Source organism: Plectropomus leopardus, chromosome 6 (genome assembly GCF_026936395.1).
Source record: "Plectropomus leopardus strain MGB_pleo_1.0 chromosome 6, ASM2693639v1, whole genome shotgun sequence".
Taxonomy (NCBI): domain Eukaryota; kingdom Metazoa; phylum Chordata; class Actinopteri; order Perciformes; family Serranidae; genus Plectropomus; species Plectropomus leopardus.
The window spans coordinates 33,917,965-33,936,083 of record NC_142181.1 but is presented as its reverse complement, the minus strand read 5'-3'; the positions used below and the strand labels follow the sequence as shown (position 1 = coordinate 33,936,083).

Here is an 18,119-nt window from a genome sequence, read left to right as displayed (position 1 = left end):
ATCAAATTATTTATTCAACCTTTTGAGACCTGGGCAAAATGGCTTGATTTTAATTTTTAAAAAAAAAGATAGGGAAGACAGCATTAAGCAACAAAAGAAGAAATGACCCAGAAGTTAGCGAGAAATCTGTGAAAAGTACAAGAAAAATTTCCTCAAAAATCCAAACAAGGGAAAGTAAAACAAAAAACACAAAGCAGGAAATGACCTGGAAAAAACACATAAAAATGAAACTAATTCTGTGAAATAATTTAAATACATAATTATGATAAGTATGATTATAGTTCACTGGACATTTTCCCTTAACTTATAAAAAAAAAATCTGTGATCTGTTTTTGCATCTTTCTCGTTTACTATGCCAATAATAGTGTCTTCTTTTAGTGCTCACAGTTTCAGTAATATTAACTGAATGATCGAATTGTGGAGAACCTCACCAAGCTAACATTGTGAGTAGTATGTCCATATTGACAAAAGTTTAAACATATATGCATATTGTATGCGTGATCTAAGCAGCTAACTAAGGTTATATACAGCAGCTAGCCAATAACCTGTTTTTATACATTGAAAGAACTTCCATAAAAATGAACTGCATGGCAACCAGACTGAGCTACTAATTGAGACAGGCCGTTATTTGTCAAAATGTGTCACCACAGAGGGCTAGTTAAAGGGACTGGGGGTTTAACAGGGACTAGGCTTTTACTGAAGTTTTATAGTAGACTAAAAAAATGTTAAGAAATGTTGTTACTCTCACACAGCTGGCAGAGAGAGTATTCTGCAGGACATCAAACTGAAAAAATAAAGATAAAAGCACCTGCATGGAAAAGACGTGCTTTCACTTTGTCCCCAGAGGACATTTGCCAGGTGAAATTAATGAGTGATGGAAGAAAGATTCTTACTTCTGATTAAGTAACACACCACCATATAAAAATACTAGATTAGTAATTGTTCTATCTTCTTAACAGTCCAGTGTGAAGGATTTAGGGGGGATATACTGACAGGAATGCAATATCATGTATGTTTTCTTTACTGTGAAATCACCTGAAAATAAGAATCGCTGTAACTTCATTCCCTTAGAATGAGCCGTTTATATCTACATAGGCAGTGTTGGGGATTAACCAGTTACAGTAACTTTATTACTAAATACATTGTAATCAGTTACAGTTACTGAGGAAAAAATGCCATTAAATTACAGTTACTTATTAAAATTGTTGGTGATTACAAAGGGGTTACATATGAAAACAATCTTTTCAGTAAAAGTTTTTATGTCGAATAAAGCATTCACTTTGTTGCTCTAAATCTTTCTGCAGGGCAGGAATGCCTTTTGGCATATTTTTGTACAACGCGGGTCAGCCGAGCCGTTGAGACAAACCTGAGCACAACATTTATGCACACATTTTTAGGTCTTTTCAGTTTTATCACCCTGTTTAAAACATTTGTAAGAAAAGTAATCAAAAAGTAATCAATTGTAATAAGTTACATTGCTTTAAAGAAGTAATTAAAATAGTTACATAACTTATTACATTTTTAACAGGGTAAGTAATAAGCTGTAACCTATTACAGTTCAAAAGCAACCTTCCCAATATATGGAGAAGGTCCTCATCCACAGAGTCCGTTATGCTGCACCGCCATGTTTCTACATTAGCCCAGAACAGACAAACCAGTTACTGGTTCTACATAGGGACGTTTATTTTTTGCTTTATCACTTCTGCCACCTTAATTAGCTGGCCCACCAGCATTAGAAAAAGGTTGATTTTTTCACATGAACTTGATATATCCTGTGTTTTTACCAGTTTAAATCACTTGGTCCGTTTGTTTTGGAAAGGAAGAGACCCCTGCTGATAATTTGGCTCCCAGTTAAAACCTTCTGAAGATGAACACTTAAGGGATCCTAACTGGGAGTTCACATTTGGTGCACAGGAAAAGTTTCCGCTGGTTGCAGTCTGCAGTCCTTACCACTAGATGCCACTAAATCCTACACACTGCTCCTTTAAGTGTAAAATTAGTAGGTTTTGTAAAGAGGTGAAGAGTTAGATTCTTGATGTTTTAAGGTGTAAACAGCATTTTAATGTAGAACAGCAGCTTTTTGACTAATGCACTCTACTGTATAGACTTGGTAGTTTAAAATACCAAAGCACAGTATTTTATAACCTATTTTTGCATGTAGAAACATCTGCAAAGGTACTTGGACTTGTGTACTTGAGTGCATGAGCTTTGGAGTTCCATTGCTGCATTTTATATTCTGTGGAATCTCACTATGACCAAAGTAAATAAAAATGTATTTTTTATGACAGAAGATATGGTATTTCACAGCTCAATGAATATAGTCAAATGGTTGTAGTAGTTTTGTTATAAATTTCTCTGTATGTAAAATGACTAACTGATCCTTTTTTTAGGATGTACTTGTGTATACTTTACATTTTGGGGACTGGTTTGGATTTAATGTAAAGCTTAAAGCTTTATCCAGTGTTCTTTTCAGTTGTTCACTTGGTGTATAAAGTTCATGCTAAATAAAATTAGTAGACTTTCTGTTTTTGCAGGGATCTTTGAAAAGGTGTCAGCCCAGATGGAGCATTCTGTGGCATCAGGTCACAAACTGGTCACTTTGCTTGCTTTCCATAAACTATGAACTAAGCTAATTTTTTCACCAGTGAGGTGACTAACTATTGGGACTGAACATCATGTCCTGGTCAACAGGATTCTGGTGCTGGTTTGATTGATCTTTTAGTATTTCAAATAAGTGGTCAAAGATTTTTTAGGACTTGTTGCAGGAGTTTTGTACAGGTAAATAAAGGCCTTTAATTTCTGGGTTCTGCGATTTAGATAAATTGTATTTACCTGCTTGATTTTGGTTGGTTTAGAGCGTGTTTAGTTTGTTCCTCATACTGAAGCCCTCTCAGGGATCAGGGATCTACATCAGGGATTCTCAGCTTGCTTTGCTTCGGGGGCCTTTTTTGCATAATAACAGGAGGCCAGGGGCCAGATGCAGCAGTCCCATACATGTTTTTAGGATTTTAGGACCTTTCTAGGATTATAGGACGTTTCACAGATTTTAGGACCTTTCTATAATTTTAGGGCATTTCTTAGATTTTGGGAAATTTCCCAAATTTTTAGACAATTCTAGGATGTTAGGACTGTTCTAGGATTTTAGGACATTTCTAAAGTTTTAGGGCATTTCTCAGATTTTAGGACTGAGATCAGATTTTTAGGCTGTCTGATTCTCCATTTCCGAAAGCACAGAGGCTAAATTTATAGATCTATAGTGAGAAAGAATCACGTGTTGGTGGTATAGGTATATTGTTGAATTGATGCGATAAAACACTTTACAGTACTTCATTTCACAGCATGAAAATGTGCGAGTTTGTGCAGAAATGGGTCACCCAGATAGCTGTGATGAATCAAGGAGCTCGCTAACGCTGTATCTTACTGAGAGACATGCCAACTCTGATCTGCAGGCAACCCAGGAGGAAAGAGACAGTCTGAGAGTGAGAGACCGAGGGAAGGAGAGGTATAGCGAGATCAAAACCAGAACTAGATTGTGAGACGAATCAAGAGACAAACGGAAAGGAACATCAAGGGAGAAGAAGAGAGAGACGCACACAAGGAGGCAGAGAGACAGAGAGAAAATGGGAAAAGAGAGTTTTAAAAAAGGCAGGAGGAGAGCGCAGACGCTGGGGAGGAATGGAAATTCAAAGGGAGAAAAACTCCTAAAGCAGTAGAGAGAGACACATTGAGATGCAGGAGAGAACAAAAGAGAGAAATGTAAGAGTGATAGATTGTGTGACAGCAGCGGAGAAGACAACGCAGAAGTGTAAGAGTAGATTTGACTCGATTTTTGTTGAAGGGGTGAAAGTGATAGTCTTGAGTACTTTAGTCAACCCATCAGCTTGCTATAGTGGAGCTAGTCACATGGCGGACAGTTGAAGCTTGAAGTCGGCAAGTTGAACTAAATTCAACCCTGTAATATTGTAAAAACTCTGAGGCTGGTTTTGCTCTGGGGATACAATCAACCGAATGTTTGTGTGTGTCTGTCTACGTGTGTTTTATCTGTCTAGCTTTCTTTGGACTTTGCGCTGTATTTTACCCGTGAGCAAATGCATATCCATAGCTGCTCACAGAGCAGTTTAATTGGAGGTTAAAAGAGAGATGAAAACGGACAGGTGGCAGGGCAAACTAAAGCAAACTAAGCAAAGTTTGGCTCATTGAGAAAAGTTTCAAAGGCACTTCTTTATATGAATACATATATGTGTGATATGTATAACTCTGACTCAGAATTGTGTGTGTTTGACCGTCAACTCCGCCTGTCCTGCTGAACACAGCTCTAATCAACGAGACCAACTAAAGATAGTAACGTGGGCATGCAGGGTCTTTGATAGCGAAACAGGAAGTTCCATTAAGTTCCACTATGTGGCAGAGAAGAACAGGGAGAGAGAACAAAGTCGGCAGGATAATTATAAATGGGAGGGTGATGGTGGGTTGGGAGTGATGGGGGATTTTATGAGATTATCCTATAAATAGTGTGGCAAGTTTCTTTAGTCATCAGCGCCAGCATGTAACTCTGGCACACGAGCGATAAAACTGTTCTAAAAATTTGCCCTGGGCTTATACCTCTGCACAAGTTAATACCATTCTCCACGAGACTTTATGAGTTGCTGAGTAGGATTTGAGAGCGATGAAGTTAATCACTGCACTGTGGGGAGGAAAAAAAAAAACAAACCGTGTGATCAAAAACTTTGGCTCCGTCTCTTACCAAAAGCTTGTTTCATTTGTGCAATGGCACATTTATCGGTCCGGTGGGGGTCTATTGTGATCTCAGCTGGCTTTGGAAGATGCATAAGACAAATTGACCTTCACGTTGGATTGAGTGGAGGGTGTTTTTTTGTCTAAGGGATCAGAGTGGGTACGCAGCACATAGCAGTGGCGTGGCACGCTTCGGCTGAGCTCAGTCAGAGAGCCGAGGGGTATTTTAGGTCAGTCACTAGCAAGTTTTCAGCCCACCTATACGTCCCTGTCTGATATGGAGCCCTGTCACAGTGTTTGTTTACGAAAGGCTTCAAGGTCACCATGTTGGAAGGATGGCCTTTGAATCAAACATTGTAACTTTTCCAGCACCGCTCTCTGTAAAATCACCTTTTATGATCTTTAAAAAAGTATTTTGCCTATATAAAGACTCTTCTCATAACACTAGGCCGTCTCTGTATTAAAAAAATGCAAATACTTTTGAAATGTGCTACATGAACAAAGAAAACAGAGAAAAAGGACACTTTTGCTCAAGGGGTAGAAAACCTACAACTACCACAATACTACGTGTTTTATCAGACCAGTGTTGCCAGATGTAGGATTATTATCCTATTTGTACCATAATGCCCTCTGTACGATGCACAACCAATAATTCCAAAATTGCTCTTATGTACGATAATTTGACCATTGTGACACTTAAAATAAGCACTGAATTAAGTTTACACGTCTTATTTTAACTAATTTCCTGGCTCCTACATCTGTGTTAACGCTTCACTCCTTACATAAGCTCCTTAGAGCCAGTCACATTAGGCCACCATGACATGGTAAGGCTTTCTGCTCAAACACCAGTCCGACTTATCGCATGCAGCCACAGTGAATGTGAGCGCACGCATTGGCTGTCACAGCTGTCAATCATGGCGGAAAACCCCCTTTTTGTAGAACTGAATAATTCATTAAAACTGAACTTATCATGAAAATGATCACTTGAACAAATATCAGGGTGATGAGAACTACCTTCAGTATCAGAAACCATCTTTGGGAAAAATTGATTTAGCATGTATTTTGAGTTTTTAGTTTGGCCTATGTCCTATTTACTAGCATGGAGGGGCGGGCTTTATGGCCTATACTGCAGACAGACACCAGGGGGCGATACATATGGAAAGCTTCACTTTGAGGGAACTGTCATGTTGTCTATCTTTATACAGTATACAGTCTATGTGCCAAACCTGTCATGCACAAGATGACAAACTAACAGAGGGAAGAGAATAAGAAGAAGTGGTGCAAGGAAACACACCAGTCCTTAACTTTTAAGACATGTTTTAATATTTAAAAAAATATATATTTTACATTACATAAAATGTAATACACTATAAGCCTTTTTAAGACGTTTTAATCCTGCTTGGGCCGCAAAATGCTGGCTGCAGGCTCGTGTTGGGCTTGGTAAAAAACTGTGCAGGTTCACATAGGGTTTGACCTGATTTTTTTTTTTTATTGATTTTTGGTCAAAATGCTCAGAACAGTCCAAAATTAGGTTTGGGAACTAGAATGGAACTAGTTCCATGTTAGTGGAAAAGGAGTAAGTGGTCAACTGCCTCTGTGGGAACCAGGAGAGAGCGTTTTTAATGGTTTGGTCTCATTCATTCAGTGACAGTGTCAAAGTAGATGGGGAATTCAAGAAACCAATACCACAGATCAGATGTGGTGCCAGATGATGAACGGAGTCATAACTTTCCTTCACGTATAGACAGAAAAACACATAAAACCACTAACATGTCAAGAAATGTCTTTAATGCACAGCCTGCGACAGCAGCACCTGCTGCGCGGTGTATGTCATCCCTGGCCCCATCCTGTCATCCCCTCTGTCACTCATCAGCCTCCCCCATTCATGTTCTGCCAGAGCCCTGCGCTCCGCTCAGCTCCCACGCTCCCCTTGACAGTATGCAAAATCAAACTACGCAAACTGTCAAATCTGTCTGATGTCAAAGGAGTCATAAATAAAACTGACTTGACTTGTTTTTGAGTCTGGATATTTAACACACAACCTTTTCACCCCTTCCTCTTGCTTGACATGACACGTCAGTGGCGTAAAGTTCGATCGGCTCTATGGCAGCATGGTTATACACCCATGTGGGGTGATGTCTCGTTGGGTTTCTTGGCTCTAATTTAAGCTGTCCTACTTCCCATTATGCCTTAGGGCTTTAGGGGAATCAAAGCCAGCAATGTACTTCTTTGACGTTGCTCTTGTAACTTTGCTTACAGCCAGTGTTACTCTCATGTAGAAAGTTTAGAATAGTATGGTGTTTAGGTTGTTAAAAAAGGGGGCTATGAGTAAATTAAAGGAGCAGTGTGCTGGATTTACTGATATCTAGCAGTGAGGATTGCAGATTGCATCCAGCTAAAACTTCTCCTCCCTACAAGAGGACAACGGCGAAAGCAAGCACACGAACCGACAGCTGATCACAGTAGTCGTACAACACTTTGCTGGGGGAGCGTTAATAACCTCAATCGAGTCTGCAGCACAAACACAGCTCGTTAGTCCGCCATTGTTGTCCTCCTATTTGTCTGAAATGTAATGCTCATGCACGAAGAGCTGTGACACCAACGTTCTCACAGGATCCGCATATTGCCAGTTTAGATGGCGACAGAAGGGGTGGCGTTTTCAAATAATTACACTCTGGAACCCAGCTTCAAAAATGTGTATTTTCAGGCCCCCAAAACGTGTGAACGACAGGCCAAACCGCAAAAAGAAAAGTGACGTTTCATGCAAGAACCGTTACCATGTAAACAGGCCCTAAAGCAAACGGACTAGGTGATTAAAAAACAGTAAAAACACTGCACAAAGCAGTTCTTTGTGAAAAAAAAATCTCTCCGGTGCTGGTCGGCTTGTCATGGAAGGACTGCTAACTAACTACGGTGGCTTATAAGAAAACACTAATCTAGGCACTAGAGATGGGCATAAGCACTTCAGTACTCTTTGAAAATCAGTATTTGTTTAACATATAGAGTGCTCGCCATTACCCCTACCATCTGTAAACATGACATAGTTTTTTGTCGGGTGTTAGCCGCTGCTGCCTGGTGAGCTCGAGCAGAGCAGACAGTGAACTGACTTGGAGGTTGAGCAACTCAGAAGACAGCCCTTCAGTCCTGCCTTTAGCGCGTAATATAAATAACGGTGACAGGAAGTGACAGGAATCTTTTAATTTATAGTTCAATTGGCTAATTTAGGCCTGGATGTTCATTAACCCTTTGAAACCTGTATCGACATCACTTTTCTTGTGCTGTGTTCAGATGCCTCTCAAAAGCTATTCCAACCTAATTAATAAAAGTTGACAAGAAAATGACCTGAAAATTAGTTGTTTTATTAGATAATTAAAAAAAAAACAAAAACACACACACAGGGGGAATGTTATAAAACTATATTTAATATTTGTATAATTATATACTTAAAATTGATGTTACAGAAAAAAAGTAGGATTTTGTTGTTCTTTTTTTTAAAAAAAAATTCTTAATTTGGCTAATTTTCTTGTACCTTTTAATTAATTTTGGTTCACTTCTGGGCTGTGTTTGGTTAAGTTGCTAATTGCCTTTGCAAGAAATTTAAACCAATTTTCTCAAGTTTCAAAGGGTTAAATGATTTTTTTCCCATTGTCTGACATTCCTGTTCTTACCTCAGATTTTTTCCACCTTTTTTGAGCATACTTGAGTATCATTGTTAAAAACAGCAGAAAATGACCTCTGTCACTGGATGAACTTCTAGGATGAATAGCAACTGTAAAAATGAAAATACTTCCTCACATCAGTTACTTCTTCTCTATGCCGCCTATCCCACCAACAGACAAATGGTTTAAACCTATCGACTCCATCACCACACATTTCTACTGGAAGAGCAAGAAAGCAAGAATCAAACTGTCCACTTTACAAGTAAAGCAAAGCACAAAGCTGCCTAGATGCCCCAAACTTTCTCTTCTATTACCTGTCAAACCAAATATAATACCTTACTAAATGGATCCACAGAATAACCCAAAATGCACCCTGGATAGACTTAGAACAACTGAACTGCAAAAACATCTTTCTGTCGGATCTCGGATCAAAAAACACTCATGCTTTAAAAATACTACCATCTCCAGACTCTGACAGCCTGGTGGAAAGTCATGAAGATGTTTATTTCCACTCCAACATCCTGTAAACACACCCCTATTTGGCACAACCTTGATTTCAAACTCCACGGCACCCCACTTCACTATCGCACATGGAAACAAAAAGGTATCACGCACCATCACCATCTCAAACACAGAATAACAAAACATCAGTTTCTTGAATACCTACAACTAAAAATCTAATCTATACCAAAATTAACATATCTCATAACCCAGTTGAACCTTCAAAAAATGTTGACTATTCAGTTGACAGATATAAATAAACTAATAGACTCTTATTAACTGCAGACACTTCAGTAATAGTCCCAAGACATAGCTGGGACACTGATCTTAACATCTCTCCCTCAAACAATTTCTGGATATAAATAAATAAAAATATTTTTGGCATGACATCACATATAAAGCTACAGCTAATCCAGTACAAAGTCATTCACAGAATACATATTACACAATACAAAATGTACAAATGGGACTAGCCAACACAGACACCTGCTCACAATGCACAACAGGCACAACAGATAATTACCTCCACGCACTTTGGGCAATTTCTGGATAACTATAACACAAAAACTCTCCACCGCTCTGGACTGCAGAGTACCTCCATCACCACAGCTCTGTCTGCTCACTTCACTAACAAACATACCAAATAAATAGAACGACTTGCTCATTTCTCTAACTGTCGCCAAGAAAACAATTCTTTTAAACTGGAGATCAAACAAAATTCAATACATATTAACCACTGGCCAGCCCTTTCAGGAAACATTTCAACGGAAAAAATCGCTGCTCACAACAAAAACTAAATTTCAGTTTTTAATGAAAGATGGTCCCCATTCTTGTCACTGATAGGACTGGAAGTGGTCCAAAGCAGGACAAGCACCTGCAGTGGGCCAGCACCCTCCTCAGGGCCTAGAGCGGTTCAAATGCAAGTTTTCTCTTAAATTAAAAAATGTGAACTAAAGTAATCCTAAAACACAGAACAAACAAACAAAACTAGTATTTAAGAAAGGAAAGAACATTTGGTCATAGTGCTGTGGGGTTTTGGGTGGGGGTGGTACCATGCTCACATCCCCTCCCCCCCTTTTTTTCTCCCTCTCTCTGCCACATTTCCCACAAACAACCAGAGTCAGAGTCAACAACAGACACCTACCACTGTCTCACATACAAACATCAAAACACACACACACACACACACACACACACACTACCTTACCTAAAAGAATCTAATATATAAGCTCTATTGAACTCCTGCCAATACACATTACACATCTGCTTCAAAGCATTATATATGTTTTATGTATGTATGTATGTGTGTATCACTCTCTCTTTATGTCACTGCTCTTCATTATTTCACACACACACAAAAAAAGAAAATATGAAAGTTACCTAAAAAGCCCATCCCTAGTGGAAATGTGGCTGAGCATCATGGCGGACTCATAGAAAAGGACCTGCTCCCCATGTAGATATAAATGGATAAACAAAAACACGTATTATTAGATGCTTATACACTACAGAAAGCATTATGTTATAGTCCATTTGTGCTAATACATCCGCCTAAATCCTGCACACTGGACCTTTAATGCTCTTCCTCCACTTGATGTATTGAGACATGAGGGAAGTACCACAACCCATTAATGCGTATACTGCTGGTCAGAAGGGATCGTACCAACTTAAAAACAGATGCATGAGCACTACTTTATGTGCTAAAAAGAACATTTATTACAGATGTACCATTTAACGAGCCAACTGGTCTATAATGAAACCAGATGTGTGGCATCAAGGCAGCAGCAGTCCAATTGTAATCCACGACTATCTGGCACAATATTGTGTTTTGGTAATCCGATAAAAAAAAGCTGATATGAAAGGAGACAAGGAATAAATCCAGATGTTGTATTATGAGCTGCAACAGAGAAATGCACAATGTTCCTCATGTTCAAAAGCATCATTCGGGTATTGCTGGTGTCGATCATCTTAACCTACTTTGAAAATAAGCCGACGTTTCACTGGAGAACCCATTACAGATGATTTTTTTTATTCTATATGTGAGAATAAAAAGAGGCTGATTTTTTTTTACCACATAGACCACATAAGATCACGTGTGGATCTAAAACCACTTTATGTACTCTAGATTGGAATAGACTTATGTGAGCTCATCAAGATCTGACGAGCCCAAAACGGTCGTATGAAGTCTACATGGAGAAAACGTGGTGATCACCCATTTTTTCTGATTTCAAAAATAAAATAAAGATTTGCCAAAACTGAAACTAAATTTTATATCTCTGAAGTCAGTTATCTTGTCCAGGTTTGACAAATGTAAATTTAATTTTTAGATTTAGACTGTCTAGTGTGGTTTGGATGTAGAACAAGAGGAGAAATTTGCCCTTTTTTCTGTTTTCATAGTACCTCAAATGTAAAACTTTAAGGCATTTGATAAGATGTCTAAATATCTAAACATGAAAAATACTCCTTAAAAGAATATTTAACTCGCAAAATGACCACTTGTATATCAATTGTTCATCGCATGAGTGAATTCATGAAGAAAACTCCCCAAAAGCTTGGGCAGTGTGATACAAGTCTCATTTATCCGGTCATATGCTCAGTACTTTACAAACAAATGCATTTTTGCCTTTTTTCGCCTGCTTATGTGATGTCACCTTTATTCATTTTTCTTTTTATATCTACTCTATTTATCTGTTCCTTATCTTTCTGTTGTTCTCCTTTACCAGCTTTTCACGTTTGAATGTATTTACTTGTGTCTTTTAACCCTTTGAAACGGAATCAGTTTTCTTATGTTGCGTTCAGACGTCTTTTACAAGCTCACCTTTTGAAAACTGAGCAAAGTGATTTAATTTCTTTCAAAAACATGGGAAAAAGGCAATGACCAGCTTGGAAAGAAATGGCCCAACAATTCCAAGAAATTTTAACTAAAAATGTGTTTTAAAAAAGAGGTGAGGATGATAAGAATTCAATCCAAAAAAAGGAAAAATGTGCAGATAATCTATTTTTATTAATTACATTTATATTTAAAATCACATTACAGAAAAATATTTTTTTAAATATGTAATTACATACATGTTTTTATGTTCAGCACTTTTTGCATTTTCTTGTTTGTTTTTGGGGGTTTGTAAAAGTCATTTTCTTTTGACTGTTCTTAACAATTTTTTGCTAGTTTTTGGCCATGTTTTGTTACTAAGCTTCTTTCCTTCCCCCTATGTTGTTGAACGAAATCAAAATAATTTGCTCAGGTTTCAAAGGGTCTGCGGGAACCCTGGAAACCGCGTGGACAGACCCACCACCCTAACCTGCTCTGTGAACTCTGAATGTTGAACTGTTGAATGCTATGAACTCTCTGATTATTAACATTAAAGCAGCTTTCCAAAGCGAACATGAACTCTTTGGTAAAGACTCGGCACACAGTGAGAGCTGCTGAGAGCGTCAGACTGTGTGGCTGGACCTTCTCATTCAGGGCGCGCGTCCTCAGCCTGGGAAGTAGAGTTTGGACGAGGCTACAGGAGGGAACTTCTCTTTTGTCTCATCACTACACCTTCTTCTCCCCTCCGCTGTCCGGCAGTTCAGCTGTCAAACCTCCTCAGTCTCCTCAGCCTGACCTCCTCAGCTGTCGCCTCCTCAGAGAAGTGGAAACCATAGGGAGGAGGAGCTCCTCTCTGGCTGCTTTGTCCTTAATAGATTCACACACTTTAGATTTTGGCTGACTATTATCGAGAGACACTTTTAACTTAACACCAGTCAATCTCATCAGTCGTCTCCTCTCTTACCTCTGTCATTCAGACTGTTTCTGATGGCCGCCTCTAACTGCTCTTCCTCCGTCAGTCCACCTGTATAAGATCCTGTAGGGTTTGTTGTGTCATGTGATGGATACTGATGATTTGTTGCGTAATGGGGTGGATACTGACGATAACCTGAGTAACCTCCACCGGTGCCACTGTAGCCTGCCCACATAAACAAGCACACATGACCCAAGTGATCAAATTTTAAAAAATAACACGGTAAAGGTTTAATCTGCAGTTTTCATCATCCTTCTTATCATCAACAAATCCTGTGAAAACACCAAATAAATGTTTTCTCTAAGTACTTTTCCATTTTCATTCCTGTCTGTGGCACTTTGTTTCTACAGAAGATGTCAAAAAAAAAGGACATTTATATATAGTTTGATTTAAAGGACCAGCGTGTGGCATTAAATTGCATCTAGCAGTTGGATTGAAAGTATATTAAACGTTTCCCGTGTGCCAGGCATGAACTCCAGGTTAGTATTGCTTCAGTATGTGTTTACTGGATCCTCAGAGATCTCTTCCTCCAAGACAAACAGACCAAATTAGACCAAATGACCTTGAGCTTGCATGTGATTTCTACAACCTGCTTATGAGTGCTCATCTTTTTTTCTCTTTTTACCAGGAGCCGTATTATCCACAGAGATCTCTTCTTCTCCAAAATAAACAGACCAGGTAATTTAAATCAGTTAAAACACTGAATGAAGTAGTTTCCAAAACTGCTTGTAATGGAGGGACTGCCAAGTACGGTGGACGACACTACAACACAAATGTCTGTCTTTTGGTTTGTCTGTTCTGGAATACTACAGAAAAACATGAGGAACACGGCAGACTCTGTAGACAAGGACCCACTCCCTATGTATATATTAACAGCTCATTCTAAAGTAACGACAACACAACCATTCTTATTTTTAGATGATTATACAATAAAGAAAACATACATTTCTGCAAATAAAGCCCCCAAAATCCTACACACTGGACCTTCAAAAATGTTTTAATGAAATTAGATTCCTAAAACAAGCTGGCACTGTCGTTGAGGTTCCACAATTTTTGCAGTCTAAAGTTTTTCTAAAAAAATCTCTCCCTTCAGGTTACAGGCAAGGCATTCCTCTGCCATCATTATTTTATGAACATTACTGAGTGATCAAACAAACAAACACCTGAACTGCAGTTGAACAACTTGAAATAGTGGAAAGCCCTCTGAAAATACAATCATGTTGGTTAATGCTTTGTTACCTGAGGAGCCTGAGGAGCTGTAGTGTACACCGGGCCGGGGGTTATATCCGTTCGATGTCACAAACTCTGAAAATACATACAAACAGACTGGTTTAGTGTTGTTAACCCTTTGAAACCTGGATCAAGATCACTATTCTTGTGCTGCATTCAGATGCCTTTCACAAGTAATTAAACCTTTGGATCCTGAGCAAATTGGTTCGATTTATTGACAAAATGCGAAGAAAAAAAATTGGCAAATAAGGCATAAATGAAAATGTAATAAAATCTATTGAAAAATTATATAGTATATATATATATATATATATATATATATATATATATATATATATATATATATATATATATATATATAAAGATGAAGTTAAAGAAAAATGTTCAGAAAGCTATATTAAATAGTCATAACAGTATAATTTAAAATAATATTACAGAAATATTTTACTAAGTAATTCAGTAATTTTTCATTACTACATTTTTTCATTACTTTTTTTCAGTAATTTCCTCATTAGTCCTTGACTTCCCTTTTTTGGGGGTATTTTTAAGGTTATTTTCTTGTACTTGCAAAAATCAATTCCCTGCTCATTTTGGGGACATTTCTTCATAAGTTTCTCATTGCCAATACTGAATGAAGGAATGAACATTTATTTCAGAAAAACAAAATAAACAAAAAGATATATCAGTTCCAACAAATAGGCAGAATAAAGTGAAAAGCCTCCATAAATTCCATTTACAAGCACTGACATGCCTGAAAAGGAGTAGAAAGAAGTTTACACATACAGTATTTAATCCTACCCCTTCTCCACAAATAACCCAATTGCTGGGGTTTCAAGGGGTTAATGTGCATTTAGATTTGTGTATGGATTAAAATTGAGACACACAGATCTGAACATGGAGTCAAAGCTTTCTCAAGAATTATTTCATCATTCACACAGCTGAAACTGAGAGCTGTACATGACCTGAGTGACAGCTAAATATTACTTTTTAAGCTTTTGGGAATTCAGTTATCTTTAGAACTTTTAGATTAAACAGAGGACTTTTGACAGGTACAGGGGCCTAAGATTATAGATCACAGTCAGCAAATACAACAACACACACATAAATTCAGACCTGCACACTTTTTCATGACGGCCTTCAGAGGTCCAGCAGTGTAGAGCAGACCCACCAGGATACCTGCCAGGTGACCTATGAAAGAGGTCCTGAGGAAGCACACATTAACTCCTACTAATCAAACTCTCCCATCTAGTGGACAATTTAATTCACAGCATCTACATGCATTTACTAACAGGACAACTTTACTAACTGTCTAACTGAACCATGTCAAACTGTCAGTCACTATCACTCCTAAAGATCAAATGTCTCTGAAAGAAAGGCCAACCTGTTTGCTCTGCACGTGGAGCTGTGTCAGATGCGAGCTTGAGGGGAGTTAAAGAAGTATTTCACAGCTGGAAAGATGACCTTTTAATAAAACTAGGATGTCTTTGCAGAACAAAGGCAAAAGAAAAAATTTAAATTGGTGCCACATGACCAGAAAAAAACAAAGACAAAGGACACTTTAGGTCAAGCAGCAGAAAACCTACAACTACCAGAGTGCAGTGCGCCACAACAGACTGATAAATGCTCCTGCTGGTGGGTGACGAAGTGCGAACTCGTTCGTGTGAAACAATGGCGGCTGGCTGGCAACAAACGATCTTGTATTCCAGTTAAATGGTGAGCTAAAAAATGATTGAGGCGAGAAATATGCATCTCAGCGACAAACTCTTACGTGGGATATGTAGGCACTGGTTAGATAGAGGGAAGTTTACCACAGCTCATTTGCACATACTGCACACATTGTTCTGATGCAAAGCTGGTTTGAAATCGGTGAGGAAGATTTAACCGTCCCTCTTGGGATGTGTTGATTGTATGATGTGAGTCTGACTGGTAACTTACCCAGGTGATGTTATGTGGATGAGCACAAGCTCCACCCAGCTGACATAGCGATTAGACACAGGGACACCCATCACATAGGTCACACCTCCAGGGTGGTAATGGTTACTAAGCACCTTCAGAGCAAACAGGACACCTACAAACACAATCACATGAAGAAAACTATGAATTAATTAATTAATCGCAGCTATATTTTCTGCCATAATTGAAGTTTTTTAAAAAGTCACATCTTTCACAGCAGTTATACTGAACATTTCTGGCACTTTTACCCGAGAAGCCAACAGCACAGGCCATGCTGTAGGACTGGTCCTGTGTCAGCTCTGTTAGCACCGCCTCCAGCAGCAGGTAGACAAGCCCGGTGAGCAGAGAGAAGACCGACAGCAGGTAGAGGAACCAGGGTCTGCCCAGCCGTCGCTCTAGTTTGGTACCTTTCCAGAGGAAGGACACCATGTTGAAGTAGAGATGCCAATCATCTGCGTGGTGCAGCGGGGACAGCAGGAGGCGGCGCCAGTCTTTAAACCAGTATGCCTGCTGGACACTCACACAGGCCTAAGAATTGAATAAATATTAGTATTTGTATTAGTATTATTAATAATATCAATTCAAATAAAAAATATTAAAGATCAAATCAGTAGCAAGACAGCTAAGACAAAACACACTTGATGATAAAATAAAAACAGGAAAATATGTAAAAATATGTGTATAATGATAAAAGTAACAGAAAACATGAAAATATAATATAATGGTTGTCGGTCCCACAACTGCCTGTCAGATCACAATTAAGTGTCCCTAAAATGTATGGCTGTAATTGTATTTAACCATAATTAGTGCTGTTTTAGTGCATTACCTGCATCAGTGGAGCTGCAGGGAACAGGTACAGGTACACGTTGAGTCCCAGGACAGCCAGTGTGACAGGAGGGATGTTGTCCAGACCCAGCTGAAACACCTGGGAGGCCAGCAGCATCAGGCCCAGGTGGGATCCCCTCTGTCTGTTCCGCATACTGGAAATAGCCTGTGAACAGACAACTGTCAGATTATTTTTCAATCATTTCTGCTTCACCAGAGAAAGAAAAGAAGAAGTGTAAACCAAAAAATGCAGCGTAACCTCAAATATGTAAATGGCTTTCTTTTTTAAAATTTGTCCTGATTTGCATGCTGTGTATTATACTTTATTTAACTCTTTAACTCTTGTGAAACTGGTCTTGATTTCTTTTAAATACACAGACAGAGAGTGAAAAATGCAAGAAATTAAAAAAAGGAAAAAAATCCTGAAAACACTTTTATATTTAAAAAAAAAAAAAAGAGAAAGATTTAAAAAAAAAAAAAAAAAAAATGAAATGGCCTCGACTGTGCTTTTTTTTTTTTCTTTTTTCCTTAACAAGATTTTAATACATAATTAAGAGAATTACAAGCACTTTTCTTGACATATTTTCAAATCATTTCCTTTTGCAGATTGTGGTAAATTTCTTGCCAAGTTGCTCATTATGTTGTTGTTTTTCTGGGATATGTTAATGATTTACAGCAACATTGATGTTTATACATTAAAATTTCTTGTGCAGTGTAAAAACGAACACTCATACCGCTCTGCACACAAAATGCGCTTCTCAAAATCAGGCTATAAAACTCATACATTCATATGATTTTCTACTTTCACTGAGATTATTTTTCTTAAGCAACGAAAACAGCGAAACGGTTAGGTTAAGAATTTGAGCTAAATAGCTGGTGAACAATGTCCTACGATCAACCTAACGAAAGCTAAAAGCCTAACATGAAAAGTTAAAGTACTCTGTAAAACACCAAAGTTGGACAATTTTAACCGGGAAACGTATCTGCAGCAAACTTACTGTCAGTTCAGTCGGTTGTCATGAAGCTCGCGCACACCTCTTCCTCCTTTAGCGATGCTTTGCTAATGCTAATGCTAATGCTAACACATTATGGTTTGAGTCACGGGTTTTAAATACGCTAGCACGTCGAGTCCGCTTCAAACGATATAACGATCTCAGACGTATTTAAATTTCTTTATATACGTCACAGAAACACATCAGCAGAGAGAGTTTCTCGGTGTTACATCATTTCTGGCACTTACTAGAAAAGACGCTGAAAGTTTGAGTTGGGTTGAGTCAGCTATCACGTGACAATAACAAATTTACGTATCTCGCGCAGGCGCAATCAAGGTTTCTTCTTATTCGGTGAAGTTTTTGACGATTAGCATCAATGTGCGTCCCTCTACCGCCACCTGCAGGATTTGATCAGATACAGCCTATGGTCCGCTCCAGTTTTTAAC

At 38.4% G+C, this 18,119-nt stretch overlaps 2 protein-coding genes across 5 annotated transcripts in view; both read right to left on the bottom strand.

Annotated features, from left to right (window-relative positions):
* galnt17 (polypeptide N-acetylgalactosaminyltransferase 17) overlaps nt 1–10,402 on the bottom strand; it is a 53,048-nt gene extending 42,646 nt beyond the window's left edge. The window contains exon 1 of one of the 2 annotated variants that reach the window (XM_088079317.1): nt 10,275–10,402. The gene's annotated coding sequence lies outside the window, so the exon portion shown is untranslated. The remainder of the gene's footprint in view (nt 1–10,274) is intronic. The other variant, XM_088079318.1, reaches the window with a different exon arrangement.
* Nucleotides 10,403–11,354: 952 nt separating this feature from the next.
* Nucleotides 11,355–18,037, bottom strand: rhbdd1 (rhomboid domain containing 1). Of its 3 annotated transcripts, none has more exons than XM_088079323.1 (8): nt 17,922–18,037; nt 16,683–16,847; nt 16,105–16,384; nt 15,839–15,971; nt 15,017–15,105; nt 13,913–13,978; nt 12,665–12,838; nt 11,355–12,567 (listed from the first exon to the last, which is right to left on the bottom strand). In XM_088079323.1, exons 2-8 carry the CDS (start codon nt 16,833–16,835, stop codon nt 12,461–12,463), a joined length of 1,002 nt encoding a protein of 333 aa, XP_087935449.1. In that variant the 5' UTR covers nt 16,836–16,847; nt 17,922–18,037; the 3' UTR covers nt 11,355–12,460. The 3 variants fall into 3 exon arrangements, with proteins under 3 accessions (XP_087935449.1, XP_087935450.1, XP_087935448.1); XM_088079324.1 differs by having other exon boundaries at nt 11,355–12,584; nt 17,680–17,986; XM_088079322.1 differs by having other exon boundaries at nt 17,680–17,985.
* Between the last annotated feature and the right edge of the window lie 82 nt (nt 18,038–18,119).